At 39.4% G+C, this 22,493-nt stretch overlaps 3 protein-coding genes across 5 annotated transcripts; all 3 read right to left on the bottom strand.

Moving 5' to 3' along the window:
* Positions 1-1,313: 1,313 nt before the first annotated feature.
* Positions 1,314-21,014, bottom strand: LOC122652681 (ankyrin repeat-containing protein At5g02620-like). 3 transcript variants are annotated; one of them, XM_043846492.1, is made up of 5 exons: positions 20,368-21,014; positions 20,125-20,184; positions 18,892-19,478; positions 18,139-18,781; positions 1,314-1,324 (listed from the first exon to the last, which is right to left on the bottom strand). In XM_043846492.1, coding segments are annotated over exons 1-5 (1,926 nt in total). In that variant the 5' UTR covers positions 21,002-21,014; the 3' UTR covers positions 1,314-1,322. The 3 variants fall into 3 exon arrangements, with proteins under 3 accessions (XP_043702427.1, XP_043702425.1, XP_043702426.1); XM_043846490.1 differs by lacking the exon at positions 1,314-1,324 and having other exon boundaries at positions 17,903-18,781; XM_043846491.1 differs by lacking the exons at positions 1,314-1,324; positions 20,125-20,184 and having other exon boundaries at positions 17,903-18,781.
* On the bottom strand, positions 4,514-5,916 carry LOC122652687 (F-box protein CPR1-like). The gene has a single exon (XM_043846503.1). The coding sequence runs from the start codon at positions 5,874-5,876 to the stop codon at positions 4,680-4,682; it is 1,197 nt and encodes a 398-aa protein (XP_043702438.1). The 5' UTR covers positions 5,877-5,916; the 3' UTR covers positions 4,514-4,679.
* Positions 8,270-16,752, bottom strand: LOC122652689 (NADH dehydrogenase [ubiquinone] 1 alpha subcomplex subunit 13-B-like). Its single transcript, XM_043846505.1, has 3 exons — positions 16,513-16,752; positions 8,812-8,883; positions 8,270-8,624 (listed from the first exon to the last, which is right to left on the bottom strand). The coding sequence occupies exons 1-3, from the start codon at positions 16,725-16,727 to the stop codon at positions 8,480-8,482; spliced, it is 432 nt and encodes a 143-aa protein (XP_043702440.1). The 5' UTR covers positions 16,728-16,752; the 3' UTR covers positions 8,270-8,479.
* Positions 21,015-22,493: the final 1,479 nt, after the last annotated feature.

Genomic DNA, 22,493 nt, shown 5'->3' with positions numbered 1-22,493 from the left:
ATGAAATAGGAAACAATAAGAATCCTTATCTTTTTAAGAGTATGTTAGGAAAATGGGATTGATTTCTTTAGATATCATGATAAGAATAAGAATGTTAATTAATTCAACTTGCATTCAAGATTTCAAGTGTAAGAGGACATCAATTTAGTTATGGTTCCATTTTTTTTTGTTTTTAGCACATCAAGGAGACAAAAAAAATAGCAAGTGGATAATATTGAATGTATGAATATGACAAACAAGAGATAAAAGTCGCGTCTATCATTCATTAAGAGATAGACAGAGAGAGAAAAACAAAAAGAAGACAATTTCCCTTCACCCACTATCCTAAAATATTATTAAATCAATAAAAATTGTAAAATTCAAAACCATCTCTAATTATTATGAGAGTGCGGAGCATCCAATTGGTGTGAAAATTTTTATTTCACGGGGGGTAGGATCATCATTTTATCCTTCTTGTGTCTAGATGTAGGCGCTACACAGCCTAGCAGCCTTCTTTTTCCCCTCAAAATAATATCAATTCAATAAAAATTGCAAGGGCAAGGGAATGTTAACCACTAGTTTAGCCCTTGTAATAGTACTGAAGCCAATGAAAGTGCGCACCGAGGCATTGATTTAGATGCGAATTTTTATTTTATTGGGGGGCTGAACGATCTATTTCGCACACAAAGACATTACCTTGTGTCTAGGCAAAAGAACCATACGACCGCGGTTAGCATGCATTTTTTCCAAACTGCAACTAAAAAAATATTCAAAACTACCTCTAATTAATATAAGGTAGTAGTGGTGTTCAGAAAGATGCATGTCATCACCCAAACGTTATGAGAAGCGTATAGTTTTCGTACAAGTCCTGTATGGTGCATGGTTGTGCTTTCAATAGTTAGATAGACATCATCATGTACATTACATGGTCCCTCATTCTCATCCAACGGCTGCAAACACGATCATGCACCATACACAATCGTATACCAAACCTTTTGATTAAGTTTTTTTCGTAAGAAAAAATTGGGCTCATGTTCTTTGTGCCTTAGCGTAGACTACACCCAGACACATGGGCCTGCCATTCACGAGGGTAGAGTGGTCATTATGCCCATCCCCATCTGTCTGGGCGCAGCTTGCGCCCCCGGCACAAAGAAGATTCTCCCCAAAAAATTATAGACATGGTCCATAACTTATTTTTTTTGGTCTAGAAAAGCAAAAATACTTATGGACCTGGTCCAATAGCAGTTATACATTTTATGGTTTTGGTCTCAAATTGGCTCAGTTATAAGCAAGTCCAACCTACCAATTCAATCAACTGGAGAGTGTTTTGACAGAATTGGAAATCCTGAGGACTGGAATACGTGGCCTATCTAACTTTGTCAAAGCAACGTTGTCGCATAAGTGCATAACAAAGAGAAAATGGTCCCTCTTAAAGTCCAGTTTAGATAAGTTTCTCTTGGTGGCCAATCTAGTTTTGATGGAACAATTCTTAACGTTGGATTTATAGACCAACATCTAAATTGGCCATGTAGCAAATTTTAAATCCAATTCAATTAATACTCCTACCGTTAATAATTAACAATGTAGTAGAACGACTTGCAAAAAAAAAAAAAAAAAAAAACCAAAGAAAATCATACACACAAAACATAAAGATTTATATAATTCACCTAAGATCGGTTACACTAGAGGTGCTAGTTTGGCCCCGTCGGCCCAAACCTGCCCTGGCGCGCCCTGAGCCCGAATAGGATTTGGGCTGAGATATTTGGCCCTGAAGGTGGGTCAAGGTTGGAAATTGCTGGCCCTGAATCAGGGTCGGATTGGACCAAGGTTGAGGCCTCAGGCTAAGTCTTGCCTGGCCTGGCCTAACCCTGTTTTAAGTTATACTATAAAATATAAATTGATATATTATATACATATATTATAAACATTAAACGTCACCCACATTTTGTTGTATAATATATATATGAAGATAGTATGTGATATAATACATTTTATTACAGTGTTATTTTACGTAAAATTGATAATTTTCCCTCTGGCCCATTCCAACCCATGCATTTCCTTCGCCTTCCCCATGATCAGGGACAATCATGGTCAGCTCGGCCCAACCCTAAGGGTGGGTCAGGGTTGGATTTTTCAGGCCTTGAGTCAAGGTTGAGTCAGGTTGGGCCTGGGCCCAGCTAAGGGGACTCAGAGTTGGGCTAAGGTTTTATAAAGCCCGGCCCAACCCAACCCTGTTGTAGCCCTAGGTTGCACCCACTGCCAAGCGATAAACTAAAGCTTCCACTGTTGAAGAAATTTCAAAACCCTAATCCACACTTCCTTACGAGATAATACTCTATCTATAGAGTGTTGATTGTAAATTCAATGTAGCATTGACACGTGATTGAATAATACTTGAAAATCAAGACAATTCACCCTATTTGAAGTGCAAGGATTTGTAAAACAGTAGGGCGAGTTCTTTACATTGTGGCCATATAGTTGCGAGGTGCCATCGATAGACAGAAGTTTAAGGGACCAAAGCATCCACCTTAGAGTGAGTAGGTAATTTTTCCAGTATATTTTTGTTTGTTTGTTTAATGACTACATAAGCCCTTTTTGAGAAAATTTAGTTTTCAGAGTCTTGTTTGGTTAAGTGGTCCACCCTCTTGAGCCATGTAACAGTTTGTAGTAGTTGAATCTTTGTTCAATGTGAAAGGATACCTTCTTGAGGAGCTAATTCAAATCAAGGATTTATGCTTTCATGCTGGTTGGTTTCCACTTGCCATTGTTACCATTGCAAGGAAGAGAACCGTCCAGCATCTGACTATCCAAAGCTTAATGTTCATAAATAACAAAAAAGAAAGGGAGCATTTCTCATTCTTTTCTGTTTCCTTTTTCAATTAAAGAATATAAATGCCATATCATTCTAATAGTGGTGGGTTTAGTTTCCTTTATAATGACTGTTCACCAAATTTTGTAACACACAACAAATCTTATGGCTATTGCAAGCTCAAAAATTAATCATGTTTTGAACATGGATTTAAAAATGGGATTGGAATCAAGGCGGCTCCAGTTACATAAATAAAACACTAGTCAAAACAACATACAAAAAGAAGACCATCTAGTTTGGACAAGTCTCAAAACATTGATCCAGACGATAGTTACAAACACTTCAACCAAAACTTTGCGAAATATTCAGAAATGATGTGGGTAGCATTGTAGTGGTGATATTTAAGAGGGGGAAGGGGGGAAGTAGAAGTTCAAAGGAGAATAAGAACAGATAGCCATAAAAGATAGGTCCTCTACCGTTGTATTGACATTTTTAAAGTGTTTGAACAAAAGACTAAGTCAGTGAGTTGTAATATGTTCCAAAAAACATAAAAGCACCATTAACAGCAACATTCAAGTAACTACAGTCAACAGATTATGTACTACAAAAGAAGGAACACATAGGATTTACTTTGTATGCCCACGCCTTGTCATTTGTCTTCCAATTCTCAATTAGTTAATCTCTAACCTTCCACTTTCAACTTCATCCCTGAGAGAACAAGGTTCCACGAATGAGACACTTTACAGCATCAAGGTAAATAGATACACTCTTACCATATTAAGAAGATATATATGAAAACAACACAATCCTAACATTGTTTATAGATTGGGGTTCTAAAGGGAAAGAAAATGAAAATTGAAGCATAAAATCAATCATATCACATTAAGAAGGAACAAGAACCAAAAATCAGACATCATATTTGTGTCAGAGAACTAAGAAATGCAAATATGACAGTAAGAGTCACTTCCGCATTTGTATCTCATCTCTATTCATAGGCATAGTTGATCATCACATCCTTACCCACCTAACGTTTGACTCAAACATACCAATACTAAGCATATAGAATGTGTAGACAACAACATGCAGCACATAGGAGATTTTAGACTATGTTTGGTATGCATTCCAAGAATGCATATCAAAGTAGCCTTCGGTGTTATTTCAGTTTAAGAATTCACAAATTCTATTACATTACAAAGGTGTATAAGACAACACACAAAATTCAAAATAAACCTACTTCACACTACTTTTAATTTTGGCTTTTTCACAAATTATCTTCCTACAGTCCACTCTAATTAGGGTGAAACCTTCAATCAGCCCATAAGCATAAGCCTTCTCGTCTCTCCTTATTACATCACCAATTCAGCACATAATGATACAAATTTCACCATTTTCCTTCTTAAAATTGCAACTTCTCCCTTCTAATGTGTCGTCTAACAAGGGAAACAAGCATCATTTGTCAAAAGCTAGTCCAGCTGCCTAATTAAATGGAAAAGAATGTACAAAGAAAGCATGCCTCACTGCCTCACTCTTATCCCAGTAACTTAAAAATGATTCACATGGAAGGATCTCAAGTATTTACTATTGACAGGTAAGTTACATACCCCTGTCATATCACCTAAGTGCATAAGTGCTAAAAAAGACACTGAACTTTTTGTAAGAGAATACCATTTTGCAATAAACATGCAAAGGCCAATTAATTTCTTCAGGTTACTTTTCCTTCATTTTGAAATCAAGCAGCTTGAAACTTGAATAATTGCATTAAAACTTCAGACAGCTGCAAGAATGGAGATGACACAGGAAGAGTAGCTTGAAGTGTAAATATGCTCTACCAATTACCATATCAATAATCTGTCAAAAAAAAAAAATACCATGTCAAATTCCCATTATATTATTACCTCTGCTCCCTGTTCTTTTTCTTCTTCTGCTTCCTGTTCTTTTTCTTCTTTTCTGCTTGTTCTGTTCCATCTTTGGCATTGAGTGGGACAAGACTCCCAATGCAGATCTCTATTTCAATTGAATCTGGAATACCAATAATCCTAAGATCCCTAGCCCTTTGTCTACGGGGATCATACAGGACTAGCCCTTTTAAATCCTTCTCAAGTATAAGTTCACCATTCTTTGAATAGCATACAGGTTTGAGGTACTCAAAGGACCTTATCACCGATGGTTGTTCGATCAAGAACTGTTTCGTCCAAGAATCCCTGAGGCCGTAATCCTTCATCACCCAAATCTCAACACGGACCATGAAGAAGTTACAGAGCAAGCAGAGTTGTCCTCCAAGAACCCCAACATTCATGTGAAACTTATCATCCACAAAGTCCGGCAGTGGCACCTCCCGATACTCCTCATCTTGAAGGTCAAAAGAAACGATAAAACTGGAGACAGTGTCAGGTCTCATCTCGCGCTTTGCAACCCAATGAAGAGCAAAATTTGTAAGAACCCCATGCCCGTGCTTGTAACTGAGGTGGAAGGGCATGTCCCCAATCCTTCTCCATGATTTGGTGCTAAGTGTGTAAACCTTCACCTCTGAATCGCAGCAGTAGTCATCATCACCATAAAACTGCACAACCCTTACTAGCTTGTAATCGTCTGTGGTGGGGTCGTAACCGAATCCGTAAACAATGAAACGGCAAATTCCAAATGCGCGGGGAAACTCGATAGGAGTAATGGGTAGCTTCTGATGCCTTCTGGTAGAAGGATTCCAAAGGAATATGTCCTCCTCAGTATTATATATACAGAGTAAGCCGTTGCAAGAACCAACAACTGCGGTTCCGTAGTTTGGAGTCTTAAGCGGATGATCGAGTTCTACCGCGGGTTGTTGTTCGCAAGCATCTAAGTCGACAGAGTAGAGATAGGAACCACGGAAAATGAGGCTGAGATTGCTATTGCTTGCAAGGGATCGGCTGAGGTGCATTTTGACGAAAGCAGGATCGATTATAAGAGCACACCAGGGTTTGCATACGCACTTGAATCTAACAAGAGACTTGACCGGAAGCCTTGAAAGTATGTCGGCAATGATGCCCTCAGGGAGATTCTTGGTTGGTATCGTCTCCTCTTCTTCGCTTATCTTCTCGTTAAAGTCCGCCATAGCTAGGGACTAGTGTTTCTTCTGAGAGAACAGATGAAATGTGAATATACAACGAAGTAATCCGCAGTTCGTACAAATGGTGGAAGAACACGCAGGGCCGAAAAACTCGGAAGAGCGTGGAATCGTGGATGGGTGGATCCCTTTCCTTTATGCATGAGGCGGTGAAGCGAAACTAACGTTGTGTTTGTTATGTTTATCAAGAAACGGATTGAAAAGACAAGTAATCCCAACTCTTTTTTTGTTTTTTTTTTGTTTTTTGGAGAGAGGAGGGGTATCTGACTTTAGGGCGACTAAATCCCCCGGAGTTCGTACATGACCCTCGCACCACGCACGAACCGGGAGCTTCTGGGCCCGAGTGAGCTTCAGGCGGGTGGCCCCAAGAAATTATGCAGCGGCGAAGATTTGATCACGAGACCTCGCGCCCTCCCAACTTTTTTCTAATTGTTTTGTGGGGGAAAACTGAAAAGATTGCCACGATTAGGGATATCAATCCGTTGGTTTGGTTCGGTTTAGTCAGGTTGAAATGTTGAATTGGTTTCGGGATGAAAATGAGTGAATCTGAAACCAAAATTTTGGTCCAGTTTAAGTTCAATTTGCCATGTATATATAAAACTTGTTTTTTTTTAATTGGTTTGATTAGGTTTCGGTCTCATGTTTGGTGCGATTTTCAATCGATCCGATGCAGTTGGTTTTTTTTTAACACTGATTGCATAATAATTTATACCAAAACCAGCCCAATAAGGAATCGGTTAGGTTTGGTTTGGGCTTTTTCAGTCATTTCAATCGATTTAACCAGTTTGATTTTAGGGTTTGACACCCCTAGCCACGATGTGATTGTAGTTTTCCTCGTTTTATTATTTTCTCTCATGTACATGTTAAAGGTAACCATTTATCCCATTTTTGCCATTTACAAGGGGAGGAGAAGTATTAATGGAAACAAAAAGGACAAGTGATTACCTCTCATATGTACGTTCACCTGCACTTACGTGCAGATGATCCATTCTCGGTTGAGGAACCCTTTGTGTCTACATGTGGATTCTTTCACATACTCTCTCACAAAAAGTGAGCCTCACATCCTCTAAAACCCCTTCCATTTATGACTCGTAACCCGAGTTTGTCATATGTTTGAAGGCGTCGTGGGAAACCCTCTCTCTTAAAAAGAAAAAAAATTCATCGTCTTCGTAGAGAGAAAATTTGGAGCCAAAATCTATAAGATTGTTTCTCTCTCTCCCCCCCCACCCCCGGGCCCCCCAAAAGAAACATAGCGTAGAAGATTTCTGGTCCCTCCCTCCATTTTCATTCTCCCATCCGGAATTCTAAACCAGCTTCTCGTACGGTTTTGTGTTTTTTCTTTTACAAATACTCCTTTAAATATTCTTAATTGCACCATGGAGGGGCATAAAGAAAAGGACACATCGTTATGAAACCGTACATTTTAATGCATGAGCCTCCTGCTACTACAGGGTTTGGGGAGGATCATAATATTACAAATGTTGCATACTTGGAGGATAATCAAAGTAATGCTCAACAACAAGACTCAATTGCACAAGTTCAGCAAGAATCCACGTGGGCAACAGACAATCCTTTGAATGAGAGAAGAATTAGACAGTTACCAGTTTGGGCAAATGACTATGTTATGATAATGTAAAGGGAATAAGGTTGTTAACTATTTTGGTACAGCTGTCAGTTTGTTACGAATGTGTTGTTTATTTTTGATGAAATACGAATGTGTTGTCGCTCCCATATATATAGGGAACATTGTATTCATTCTAAAAAAAATGGAAAACTTAATTAGTTTAGTCATTTACTTCTCTTAATTCTTGACTAGAGTTTTGTAGATTACTTTTCTTCATCTTGAAGCGTGGTTCTTCGGGAGAGCAACTCCCTTTCACCTTCTTAACACTCATGCTTCGCAGAGAGGCTATTTCTGGACTCAAAACCACAACTACTATTGGAACAATCTTACCATTGTACCAAAGTCCGCCTCTCCAGACCCAATCTATAGAGGCTAGTACAATTCAAATTGGGAAGACTTGGGTTCACAGAATTCAGATTGACCATAGGCCGAAAATGACCTACTCAAAGTTAAACTGTAGGATCATTGGGTAGATTTGGGTTCAAACTTCACACATTGCACGCCACAACCCAACCAAGCCCAAAGTCCAGCCTATTAACAATATGCCCTACTAGTGTTTAGAGTTTAGCTTGGTTATTGAGGACCGTTCGATTCATTTGAATTTCTATTTAACTTGATTTAACCACACGCACACACACACAAATACATGTAGCCTGCTGTGTATATCAGCTATACTGGTTTTGTTTGTTACATTTAGATGACCTGAGGGAGGGAAATGAACCCAGATCTCAGACACTGAAGGGGCCACTTTGAAGTATTAACATAGAAACTGTCCCAAGATATTATTCCCATCCCAATAGATTATCCTTCCTTTCCTCAAACAGGAGAGGGACCAACATGGAATGCAAAGAACTTGCCATAGAAGAACAAGATTCTCATAGTTAAATGACTTATCCAAACCATACACCACAAGAAAATTCCAAAATTTTCTAATAGGGACAAACAAAAAGTCTGTTTAGCATGCTTCTCACCAAACATCAGGACGGAGCTCACCAGTTGCAGGGGGCATCCATCTCCCAGAATGGTAGACATTTTCACCAACTTTCCAACGAGGCACGTCCTTCATTATCCGGGCTTCCTCCTCCAGATATTTTTTCCACTCTTTAACAAATCTGAAAGGAGTGGAACAGAGGCAATAGATTTTGTACAGGTTTAGAAATGAAAAGTCTAAAATGGGCACTTAGGAAGTTACAAAGTCTTAACATTCTGTGATTCAAGTCTTACATATATAAATTCATTACTCATTACAAGAGAGGAAAATGAAAAACTAAAAAGAGGCAACTACAAAAGAATTTATACCTTTCATCCTCTTCTGCTTGAAGCATGGGTAGTATTGCTTGGCGAGCAGCATATTTCTCTTCCTTGATCACCCTGTAAAACAGAAACAGCCACAACACAATTATATTTGGGAAATAGTACACCATTACCTAATCATGAATAAAACATGATCAAAAGACTATGAATACAAACAGCTTCAGCTGCTTAACAATCAATCAAATCTCTTTCTGAAGCAAATACTAACAGAACTCATGTTGGCAACCTCCCAGAACATGTTCCTAGGCACCAAAATCAAATCAATGAAATGAATCCAAAGCATCCAGGCTGAGCCTAACTAAACAAACAAGAAAACCAAATTGCAAGGGCCCTGTCCCTTCTGTACAAAAGAAAATTCCTAAAACAAAACACTGCAGTTTCATTAACGCTGGAAATTTTATAATATTATATACAATTTCAGTAAGTTGAGCTCCAACAGAGGGCAAGCTGGAAACAAAAAATAGAAGAGAAAGCAGAACAAAAAGTTAAAACCCTCCTGCCCCTCAATCCCCAACAAACACAAACAAAGAATGATTAATGTTTGCTTTGTTTCAGCCTAGCATACCTCATCAATCACCCATTGACCACGTTGCTGATATTGCTCTATTGGAGGGTCATTGAGTGGTGTGCTATTCTAGATCACTGCTGCTTATTCTAATCCCAGCCTTTGGGAAATTAGATAGCCATTACCCTCAGGATAAAGACCACTCAGGCTCTTTACGTGAGCCCATCTTCACCAGCTTCTTCTTAAGAGCTAGAATATTCTGCTTTCTGCCTCAACATTGAACACAAATCGGTTATGGTTGAATGCCTGAAAGTGTGCTTTAATGGGGGTCAGGACAGAATGGGAAATATGAGAATATATTCAAATCAGGCCACAGGAATTAGGTCAAATTTGAATCACTTCCCAAATTAGGGTTAATGGAGGTATGGTGAAAATCTAAGCTCAATTGGATGGCTGGTTTGGTAGATCTCGAAAATCACCTTGCATATGATCTTTTAGAAGGGGAGATCCAAGTTGCAGGTTTGGAAGGTTTGTACTTGTTAATGGCAGCAAGCTGAAATAGAACCTTCAAAAAAACTTGAAGAACAATAGTAGAGGATGCAATAAAGTAACCAAACAATCCACCCGGGCTTTCCACCGCAACGTGTCAATCGGCTCAAACACAATCCTTCAGCCTTGATCTAACAGAAGACAAAAATCTTCAACGGAGAAGAAGAGCAGCTAAAAGCTTTTCATTCATCAAAATTCGTGTCCAATGCTTGCCCCCCTTACAACCTTATATAAAAGACTCACAACATGTCTAGACTTATAAAGTCCTAATTCAGCCCAACTTATGTTATGTGTCTAATGAGGCCCACTCTAGTGTATAGGCACTAGATTGGGCCAGCCTAGTATGGGATAGGTTAAAGGGCTCGATTAAACATGTTCCACCAGCTCTAGAGTTTTTTGGCGTATTTGGTATAAAATGCTAGGTATTTGACCGATACGCCAAAATCTCCGAAGCTGATGGAACGCGTTAAATCAAGCCCTTTAACCTATCCCATACTAGGCTTGCCCAATCTAGCGCCCATACACTAGAGTGGGCCCTATTAGGCACATAACAAACCACCACGCTTCCACAGCCGTAGTTCTTGGTAGCTCTCACTCTAGGTAACTTTCACTCTGGTGGTAGGTAGCCCTTTCCAAGCGGCTCTACTCTATTCCAGGGTTTTTGCCTGGCGGCAGGTAGCCCTTTCTTGACGGCTTTCACTCTACTACATGTAGCCCTTTCTTGACGGCTTTCACTCTACTACATGTAGCACTTCTCCTAGGTAGTCCTTTTCGTGACTCGAACCCGTGACGTGGTGCCCAGCTTTGATACCAAATGTTAGGTGCTTGATCGATACGCTAAAAGCTCCGAAGCTGATGGAACGCGTTAAATCAAACCCTTTAACCTATATCCCATACTAGGCTGGCCCAATCTAGCACCCATACACTAGAGTGGACCCCATTAGGCACATAACAACTTACATTGCTTAAAAACAAATAAAAGAAACTACTAAAATCACTTAAATTGAACCACTGGTTGGACCAGCTTAGAGCTAGTTCAATTGAAAAAATTTTAGACTTCAAAAATAAAATTAAGTATGGAAACTAAACTAACGAATCCCGTATGCAACCTTATTACCCATAGTTTAGGCCCATAAAAGTGGCCTATTACATTGAAAACCTATGAGATCAAAGGTCCAACATGTATATAACATAACCCTAGACTTATTCCCATTAAAATAAACCTCTTTTGGTGATGTATCTGCATCAATAGAAAGGCATGTTTCAGGCATGGATAAACCTAACTGCAAAAGCCTTCATAATTTTCTCAAGCATTCTTGAGTTAGTAATGTACATATCAATCTTGAAGACACAAAGTAACAGCAGAGTTTCTCACACAGAAAATATTCTACATGTGGTACCTTGGTGATTTGAAGACCATATTTTTCTCCTCTGCAAATGCCTCCATGGCGGATTATACAGCCCAAGAAGCAGGGTTTGTACATCTATGGAGACAAATCCATAATGTTCCAAGCCATCTAGGAAGAACAATGGATAAAGTTGATGTTATTAACCAAATCGATCCAGTCTCGTTGGTTCAACTGTGGCCTTCAACATCACAACACATCTAAAAGATATGATAAGAGTTAAGGTCCTTTTTTTTTGTGTGTGGAGATAAGTGAGTTAAGATCAAGTTCAACTACATAGAAGCCAATAAATTCCATGCATCCACTCAGTACAAGAGAAGGTTCTATTGTTCCCTGTCAAATATAAGTTACTTTTTTCTGCAGAAAACATGAGAGTATTACTCATCACCAACAACAATGCAAAGATCAACATGAATAGGCACAGCAGGAACAAGATGTGGATTAGTTCCCACAAAGATGGTGAATTAACATCAGTTCCAGGAAGCTTTAATCATTCCTCTTAGTGACCACCTCAATCTAGCTGCTTTAGACAGCATACAGACAGCTGCAGGATAGTCGAAATGATTTAGCTAAGAGTATAAATTGTTTAAAATTTGGGGGCAGCCTTACATCTATGAATGGGCCTCATGGGCTTGGGCTTGGATAGCTTGCAATTGGGTTTTATTTCAGTGTTCAGATAGTGTATTAGTTAAGAGGGTAGAACCATGGGTTTAGTTTTAGGCAAGTTTAAAATATGTTATTACTTGGGTAAGGGGTTAATTTAGTTTAGGAAAGTGTCTAACTTCTCCAGTGGAGTGTAGTAATTTATAAGTTTATATCTGTAATCGATCCCTTTTTTTTTTAATGGTTGAGAATGGTCGTCAATTCTTGTTTGAAGGGCAAACCATTGAAGGCTGATGGGCAACTTTAACCCAGGTCACTGTGGGCTGAGGTTATCTTTCTTTTATCTTCTTCCTTCCATCTTCTTCTTTGCTGCTGAGTTTGTCAAATCAGTGTAGCTCATATTCTATGTAACTCAAGAGTTCGTTGTTGCTACCGAATCTAGTGTTTCAAATTCACCCAACTGTTGCTCTGTTTCTTACATGGTTTTGGAACAGAAGGGACTCGTTTGAACTCTACAGTTTCAATTCCATTTCGATCAAAAATTGGGTGTTAGCATCACTGTTGGGGGGGAGTCAGGCTGTCAAGTTTGGGCCTGAAAGTTTGCTGGAGTAGTGAAATAAACCCTATTTGCAGACCTGTTACAGTCCCCCCCCCCCCCACCAACTCGGCCTAGTTCTGTAAATCTATTTATTTCTATCCTTAAAATCTGAAGTTGATATTTGAGGGTTTGAGATGTCCACAGGTGACCTTTCTAATCCTAGAATCTCAAGTGATTTGATCGAGGGTTGAAATAGAAGGTCAAAAGAGTATCTGAAATTACAAAATGACCCAAGATTAGTTTAATTTTTATTGCTTGGGGTGCCCCAAGCGACCTAATTAAGGTTTCAAAACCCTAGGTTGCATCTAAATACCAGCTATAATGAAGGGCTGATCGCCACTAAATGAGAACCAAGCCATATCTGGGGTACAAGAACTCTCATGGGTGGTGCAGGAGATGAAGAAAATGCAGACAAAGAAGTTCCAGTCAAAGGCAGCAAAGGAATTGATAGAATGGCTTGTGTGCACAGCGAGTTCAGTCAGACCCAGCAGGAAGGTAACCAAGGTGAAGAAAAATGCTCAGACAACAGAATTGATCCCCCCCCCCCTTAATAAGAAGCAGGTGGGTCCCACAATATACCGCTTGGTTTGGACTGGTTGGGTATCAAGGAAGTGCCTCTGGAGGAGCTTGATCAGTCCGGTAAGTTTGATTTTGACCTGTTGACTCCATTACTTAACTCTTACAGCAACCACAAGCAAACCTTCCCCACTTATTGCCTTTTAAGTGAAATTCGAAACCCATCCACCAAGTCCCCACCAACTCAGCCACATCACCTAATTCTCCAATTAAAAATATTAACTAGAATACCCTCTATTACGACCGCTTATCCCAAAAGCTCGAGGTGTTAACGACCACAAAAATGTATACCACCACCTCAACATGCAGACGGCAGACCCACACACACACGTGGATCTGCACATGAAACCATCTCATGGCACCAAGGGGGCACAACAACAATATCCATTTCAACTGTGGGCACTCCAATTCCAAATACAACTCATCTGAGAAACCCACTGACCACTTCAATACACAAACTTTCCCAATCAAAAAACCAGTCTTTATTAAAAAGCCTCGAACTTGAAGGGGAATGTCAATGTCTGCTTACACTAGTAGCAAAGAGATTGCCACCAATCTGCTTAGTTTTAGCCAAGCAAATCTGATGCAGCCAGTCAACCCAGATTCCAGATTAGGAATCAAAGATCAGATCGGCTGCTCCAGAGGCATAGATCTAAATTATTTCCAAATAACCCAGGGTTGAGAAAAGGCTTGCTGATTTCAGCAGCCTGCGATGAGGAAAAGAAAGAGAGGACACAGAAGAGAAGAAAAGGAAGACATTAGAGGGAAGAAATCAGGTCCATAGAGGGACGAGAGCAGGGATTTAGTTCACAGCATCAGATCGGGTATCGGCCGATTCTGAAACCGAACCGATACCAATACGTATCGGCCTTATTGGACCAGATTTGATGATTTTGCCCCCAAAAAATTTGTAACACCGATCTGGTATCAGCCAGGGATCAGTATACCGATATGGATCAGCCGATCTGACACCTATTCCTAAAACGATGCAGGAGAGAGATCAATATGTTAAGGGGGAAAAGAAGAGAGAAGCCTCCACACACACACTTTCAATTCAAATTTCTTTTTCAACTCTAATCTATGGCAGGATTACATCTCTTTTATAAAAACAGAAAAATAAGAGTTTTACTTAACTTCTAATTCCTAATTTCTTATACCTGTCATGATACTGATTAATTAAAAAATCCTAACAAAAATAAACTACAAGAGTAAAACTAAAATAAAACCTAGAGAATTAAAGGCACATATCCAACAGGTATCAAAATAGGACCAATTTTTGGACCAGGCCTGCATTAGCATCACCATCACCGATCTCTCACCTGCTATTTGCAAATGGCTGCTTCCCTTTTTGTAAAGCCAAGATAAAAGAGCGTCCCAGTGCACGAGGCTCCTGCTACTGCAGGGTCTGGGAAGGGGAAAATGTACACAGCCTTACCTCCTGCTTCGCAGGAGAGGCTGTTTCCAAGTTTTGAACCCGCAACCAACATGTTGTAATAGCGTAACTTAACCGTCGCGCCACGGTTCAAAAAGTTGTAAAGCCAAGATGGAGGAAATTAAAACCATCAAAACAATACTTTGGATGTTTGAAGAGTTTCTGGTCAAAAAACTTTGAGAAGAGTAGTATCTGATTTTCAAATAATACCCCACTTGAACATGTCAAAGAAATCTCTAATGGTTTCAAAGTAAAACAGATTGATTAAAAAATTTTATACGGAACAAGACTTTATGTTAATTTAATTGCTAGAGTTCAACAAGAAATTGCATCTTGGGAATCCAATTGCCAAACAACGGAAGGAAAGTGAGTTCTTATAAAATCAGCTATGGCTGCCATTCCTACATGCCCAATGACTCATTTCTTTTGCCAAAGAATATGTCCTCAAAACTTGATTTTAATCAATCAAAATTCTGGTGGGGACCTAATGAACAGAAAACATTTACTTTTGCCAAAGAATGTACTCAAAACTTGATTTTATTCAATCATAAAATTCTGGTTGGGATCTAATGAACAGAAAAAATGAATTCACATTACATCATAGGAATATCTCAGTTCATAGGCACAAATCAAAAGAGGGTCTAGGTTTGAGAAAAAACACATTCCATGATAAGGCTATCTTATTCTTAACTCAGCTTTTCTGGAGAACTATAAATGAACCGTCATCTGTTTGAGTCAAAATTCTTAAGGCCAGATATTCTAAAAACAACAGTCAAAGATTCACAATCGTCATCTTTCACCCGGAGAAGTGGTAGGAAAGTTAAGGATTATTCAAGTCCTTAATCTGCTGGAGAAATGGGAATGGTCAACAGAACAAGATTTGGACAGACCCATGGATTCCAACAATTCCAGGTTTTTAAATCCCAGATTCAGTTCAAAAGAATTATAATTACAAGTGCACTCATTACATTAGAAGGGTCATGGAACTCTGACCTACTAAAAATGCTTTTTCCTCCTAATGCTTAAGAAGAAAATTCTAAAGATTCCCTTTCCATTGCTATCTGTGGAGGATCAGCTTTGTACTTTGTCTAGATTGGGTAGGATCACAACCAAAACTGCCTTCTTTCACTTTAATAATAATGGAATAAACAATAATCTCCCATGGACAGAATAATGGAAGCTCAAACTTGACCCAAATTAAACATTTTGTGTAGAGATTTGGGAATACAAGTTGCCAACACCAAATAACCTGCCTATTAAACTAGACGGTCATCAATTTTGTCATCTATGCTGAGAAACTACTTTAACCATATGGCAAACCATCTTCTAATGTAACTTCTTAAAATGAATGTGGGCTGCAGGACCCAGAGGAATTAGAACTGAATTCTTTCAAGCACCTTCTTTTCAAGAGTTGGTTGAATCTTTGCTTAAGAAAAAATAAGAAATGACCGATTGTTTAGGTAGGGACCATGATAGCCTATTTCTTTATGAAAGTCAGAAATGATCGAATATTTAGGCCAACCAAGCCCCAACCCTCGGTGGTCTATTTATTTCTGATCAAGAGATTGGTAAATGAGCATTATGAATTAGTCATTCGAAACCCTTTTCACAATCTACATCCCCACATCCCACACCGACTTTACAACCTTAGAGACCTCGATAGAAGCCTACAAACATGCTAAAAACCAAAATAATTGAAGACTTCAACATCTGCTCATTCCCATGTACAGCATTGGGTTGCTAAAACAGATTTAATAACTGTATCTCTGTGGATGAAAGCGATGTCCATCTATGACGAGTACTCAAGTCAGTGAGGGTGGTCGGCAATTCTATCAAATGAAAGGAATGATAATAGTTGGCTGTTTACAACTATGGATATACAGGGGAAGCTATCTAAAGAGAAATCAAACACACAAAGGCACAAAGCCATATCCAAGATAAGAAATTTCAACCGGAGCATCCAAATAACATATACAGAACAGAGAAAAAGGTAAAAATGTGAAATTTGGTTACGTACCTCCTAATCTTGTTGCCTTTGCCGACCTGATACATGCCCCAGCAGAAGGCACCAAAGGTAGTCAAGAAGATGGCAACAGCGCTGGGGCCCGTATTAGGGATGCGACGAGCGTAGCGGACTGGAGGAAATCCACCCGGCGGGGGTCCGTCCTGTAGGAGAGGCATCTCCTTCACACTCGCCATACCCGGCTTATTCCTAATCACTGCCTCTGTCATCTTCTCGTCTCAGCTTCTCTCTCTCCTTCGAGTTATGGTAGTGTTCTCCCTCTATCAACTCCAGTTGCGCTAGCGAACTAACTTTTTTATTGTTTGGGTTAGAAGATCTGGAAGAAAATGCCTGGACACCTCAGAGCGAGTTACAACTTACCGAGTTACGACTTCGAGTTGGCTCCACGGTGATGGAGGGGGTGTTTTGGTAATTGTAATCAACGAGACAGAAATACCCTTAGTTGGGCAACCATTTTAACGGTGTCGTTGGGTCGGGTTTCTTTAAAACCCAGTCCAATTCCAAGCTCTCTTAAGTCTTAACTGTTAACTCAGCCCCAGTCTAGCCTTATTGGCTCAGCCCAACCCAGGCCGACCATGGTTGGGCTGGGCTGGGCAAGGCGGATTGGATTGGGCTTTAGTCTTTAGGATGGCTTTGATTTCTTTGAGAAAAAAAATAATAATTAGTGAATGGTCTATCTATCCACTACTATAGCTTTACATGTTATTCATTTTCCTGATTGGGGACTTTACCATGTGCATCACGTGTACTGGATTTCACTGTTTCTAGTCTTGATTTTCCATCAGGTAGGTGTACGTGCTTAATTTATTTTCTCTATGATATCATCACTTAACAGCAGATCACTAAGGAAGTGGGGCTGAGTGTAACATTTATAAATTACAAGTATTGAGTGTAATTTTTGAAAACGTTAGCGGTATCCCCTAGAATTAGGCAAAGTTATTGGGGAGATCCGTATAATTTACTTTAGATTTTTTTTTTAATATGGTTTGTATTTTGTCTATTTATTTTTTTGGCATCATAGTATATGTTAGGATCGATTTTCATCATTTTGGCTGGGCCATGGCTTGCCATATTAGCGACAACCTTAGGAGGGCCCTTGCTATTATAACCCACATTATATCCGAATTCGATCCATATCCGATTAATGTGATTCAATTCGTAGGGAAGATGAAGACATTAGGTGTTTTAGGTGTATTGAAACCCCAACAAATTCTTCATTGACATAATAGTAGTAGTGTCATGCATAAGCGTTGATGAGGTTATATATGAGCAATTCATAATTAGGGTTTCATTTTTTTTATGAAAGTGTAATCAAACAAACCACACACCAATCCCAAAAGATTAATCGACTTTTAGGACCGTGGAATGGCGGATATACACAACAATAACTAAGGCTTCATTAATACGGAAAATGTCCATATAGTACATAACTTTTACAAGCAATAGTTAATTAGGAGACACAAATAACATAATTGAAATGCAGATTCCATTCCTAAACGACCTTAATTACTTTCGAATCTTCTTCTGCAGAACTTTGCAAAGGCTTCTTCTCCTCCACTGGCTTCTTCTCCCCCTCTGACTTTTTATTATCACCTTTGAAGCAACAGAGGAATGGTAGACAGCAACAAAGCAAACATGTAAAACCACAACACTTATTACAGAAAATTGGACCAACACAATACTTAAAAAAGCTAGTTAAAAGTTTCCCTCCAACAACAAGGAAAAATAAGCAACCAATAACAGTTGTGGAGATAGCAAGTGGTCGATTGTTGGCAAGTACTAAGTATGTGCTTGTCACAAAAGCTATTACCATTCCAGTATTAGCAAGAATAATGAATTTAGCAGCTGTGTCAGTGGAAAGATCATAAATTGTTGTGGTGGTGGCGTTGAAGTGGACAAATATAGCAGAAGTAGATAGTGCCATTGCCAATGTGTTTGATATTGCAAATACTATGAAAGCTGCTTTTGCACTTAAAGTTGCCATGCCCTGATCTGGGCCATCACTATTGTAACCTCCAGGCATTGTGAAAGTAGCTGCAAAGGAAACGGTAGCTATAAGGGTTGCCACCAACAGTTGGATTTCACGTACTTGGCCTATGTCTTCATCTTTCTTTTTTAGGACTTGCCCTTCATCATTACGATCTTGGGTCTTTTGGTCCCCCTTATCAAGTTCTCCATCTTGTTTGGTTTCATTCTCAGCAATCTTTGGAGCTTGACTAGAGACTACACCTGTTTTACTCTTCAAATTGTTTGTAAGGGATTTCTGCAAATTTTTCTCATCATAATTAGGAGCAAAAATGGACAATTTTCAGGTAAAATCAGATATGGAAAAATTCTCACACATTTTAATTGTTTGTAGAGATTGAAGGTTACCTTTTCCAAGATATCATCAATTCCCTTTGCTTTAAGAATGTCCAAAGCTGTCAAGGTGTCTTTGTTTAGGGCTCTTTTGTCCACTTGAAGGATATCCATGAGAAATCTCAATGCATCAAGGTTTGAAATCTTGGCAGCAAGATGTAAAGGTGTGTCTCCATTCTTGTCACTCTTGTTCACCATAAACATTGAAATGCTTCCAAGCTTTGGATTCTTTGTAATAGACTTGATGGTAGAGTCATTTCCAGCTTTGACAGCAAAATGAAGGGTGGTCCATCCTCTCTTATCGACCTGCTCGAAGCAATCTGGACAACATTGAATCAACGCATCGATCGATTTATAATCGCCTCTAAGAGCTGCGTAATGAAGCGCTGTCATGCCATTTTTGTCCGAGCGATAAATAACTGATGGTATATGACCACTGGCAAGTTCCGGATCCAGCAACTTTTTAACCCTCTCATGAGAATCCTTGATCTTCTCATCAGAATGCAAGTTTGCAGCATAATGAAGTGGAGTTAGCTCGAATTCATCTTCTTCTTCGATGAGATCGGGCTTTCTTCTCATTAAGTTTTCTATGATATCTAAAACTGCAATTGAAAGCAACAATTTGTTTAACATCTTGGAAAATTTCACATGTCTTTATCACAAGCAAAAATGTGCCACTCCAAGTTTGGATCCTCTGGGCCTAGCAGCCATCGTGCTGCGTTCAACTCACAGGCCACCAAGTTGGATTTCATGCCGATCCAATGGTTGGTAGACGAGTTACTCGGCTTTTGAATTTTGAGCGGCAATTTTGAATTTTGAATTGTTGGATCAGCATAAAATCCACCTAGTGGCTTGTGAGTTGAGAGCCGCAAGATGGCCCTCAACCCCAGGGCGCAAAGGATCCAAATCCCCTTAAGTATTAGGCCATATGGCAAGACATCTCCAAATAGGAAAATAATCCTCTGCAATTCCCTAGAAGTATGCAGTGCGGCAGTGCTAAGTGGAGATGCTAACACCTGGCAGCTCAGACTCCAATGGTCTGAGCTCATTGATTTCTGTTGAGCTTGAACAGTTCAATGTACGTCTGAAGTGTTGGCATCTGTACCTAGCACTGTCGCACTGCACACTTTTAGGAATTGGAGAGGATTAAAATCCCTCAAAATATGTAAGTTCAAAATTTGATAGTTCCTTACTTCCTTTATCCCCAATAATTGAGACATTACCAAATAGAAATTAATGAGGAGATACCTGTTTTTCTTGTCCCTCCTTTCTTTGCTGGTAGGAAACCATCCTTTCCAATCTTGTCTCCTGAATCCAAGGGAAAAGTGTTCAATTTACTTGAATATATACCCTAGAATATGCATTTAGTTGTGGTCACATAGATAGCCTTTACTTCACACACACACACACAAAGGAAAAAAAAAGTCATTGGAGATCGAAGTTAAGGAGATATTTCTTTGGGGACATGAATCAGAAATGGAGAAATTATACCTTCTTCCCTTAAAAGAACTGCTGCGTGCAAAGCAGTCATTTTGGCAGGGCCACCATATTCTGAGCAGCAAGAATTCAAGACCACTTTCAAGAAATCGAGTAATCCTTCCCTGGCAGCTATAAAAACTGGGCTTTCTTTGGTGGCATCATTAATGAAATTGGACAATTGTGGGTCTTTATTAATCAAGATCTCCACTACCTTAAGGTACTCCTGCTGATATTTCCGATCGAAAAGGTGATGATTTTTAAGGGCTTCATGTAAAGCCGTATCTTTCTTTGAATTCACCATTTTCAGTAGTAAGGAAGAAGATCCAATCTCAATATCAGCATACTTACTAATGAGTAGTTCTACTATGTCATATCGGCCTCCTCTTGCAGCGATATGTAGCGGAGTATCGCCATCCAAGTTTGCTCGTCCGATATGGGATGGACATAAATCGCAAATCTTCCCAATTTTTGCCTCCATCTTTTCTGGGGTTTCATCATATGCTCCATATCGTGCTGATGCCGCTTGTACTGCAACATGAAGGATTGTGTTCTCTAAACGCGTTACTTGCAGTAGTTCTGATGATTTAAATCCCTCTAGGGACTTAATATCACCTCCAGCTGCGGCATTATACAACTTTGAATCCATGGTCTCTCTCTCTCTCTCTCTCTCTCTCTCTCTCTCTCTCTTAATTTGTGTGTGGTCATTAACTGGTAAGGGTAGCTCCAAATTTATAATGATAAGGTGTTAAGCATCAACCTATAGTATAGAAATAATTCGACTCCTCTATTTTTGCCTGCCCCTCCTGTTGTGTGCATAAGTAATGCGGAATGTACTGTCTTACCCTGTCTGAATGTCCCGATCAAGTGGGATAAAATGGTACTTTACGCTGCACCTGTGTGTAAGGCGCACAATAGTACCGGACAGGCGGAAATAGAGGAGTCGAATAGCATAGAAGAAGCATGTGTATTGTGTGATGACAAAAGCAGATTTATTTAGATAGAGTGGGTTACGAAATGGATAGCGGGCAGCTTGTGTGGTGTAAAAAAGCGCATTGCTGTCATAGCTCCAGTAGACATTGATACGTGCAGGTCTGGTGCAGAAAAGAGTGTGCCCAAAATGGCCAACCCCGGTTCACCAGCTGCAGCAGGTGTTCAGGGTTTCACTTTCCAAATCTTGACTTTCTGATTTTGTTTTAGTACAAAGTCTTACCGTTCAGAGATATAGAGCATTCTAGTTCGGATCATGGAGGGTCCAGATTTGACCCCATGCGGGGACCTGATCCAAACTCCATTATTGTGCCTCTGTCATCTAATCTTAATAGACACAAAATGACAAAACCCACACTTTCCCACCAACTGGGGATAATGAAAGTTTGGGCCCTACCATCATTAAGAATGTTTAAAGGGACATTTGTGGAAGAAAAAAGAGTAGGGGGAACTGATCTAGACTCGTCATCTTATGGTTAAGTTGTGACTGGTTTTATGAGGTTACTGAGTTCCACATCTTAGAACAGATTTACAGACCCTCACAATTGAAATAAACATAAAATCAACTAGACCTCCATCTCATTGTTGGAGGAGTTGGAAATGATGAGAAGAAGATGCCTAAAAATATGCTACAGTTACTCCAAAATATTCCTATTTTCAGTCTCAGTAGCATCAAACCTTGCATCTGCTCTATTTTCAAATTCCTCAAACTCTATCCTAGTGAGAGGTCTATCCAGAGCATCACAAGCTGGAGGGACATTTAGGGTCTTCTGTTGCAGGGGAGTCTGCAAACTCATCATTATTTTTTGTTCTTCTTTTTGTGTTCCTCAGGCACAATTTTTAGGTATTTAGCCTCTTGAATAGCCATTCTTTTAGGCTCCCAACCATTTTGTAGAATCCTAAAGATTTCGTTTACAAATTCCACAAGCAGTACACTTTTGTAGAGATTTTTATCCATTGACAATATCAATGAACTTTGTATTCATTTCATTGATGGTCTCATCAGAATTCATTTTAAAATGTTGATATTAATGAACCAACATATTTCTTTTGGCGTCCTTAACTTGGATGGAACCTTCACAAGTCGCCTCCAATAAGAACTCCAAGCAAGGCATTAGAATGAGTATAATCAGATTTTGAAGAGCACAATC

The sequence above is a fragment of the Telopea speciosissima genome, chromosome 2, assembly GCF_018873765.1.
Source record: "Telopea speciosissima isolate NSW1024214 ecotype Mountain lineage chromosome 2, Tspe_v1, whole genome shotgun sequence".
In the NCBI taxonomy this organism is placed as follows: domain Eukaryota; kingdom Viridiplantae; phylum Streptophyta; class Magnoliopsida; order Proteales; family Proteaceae; genus Telopea; species Telopea speciosissima.
Note: the sequence above shows the minus strand (reverse complement) of the source record. Positions and strands in the feature narration are given on the sequence as shown.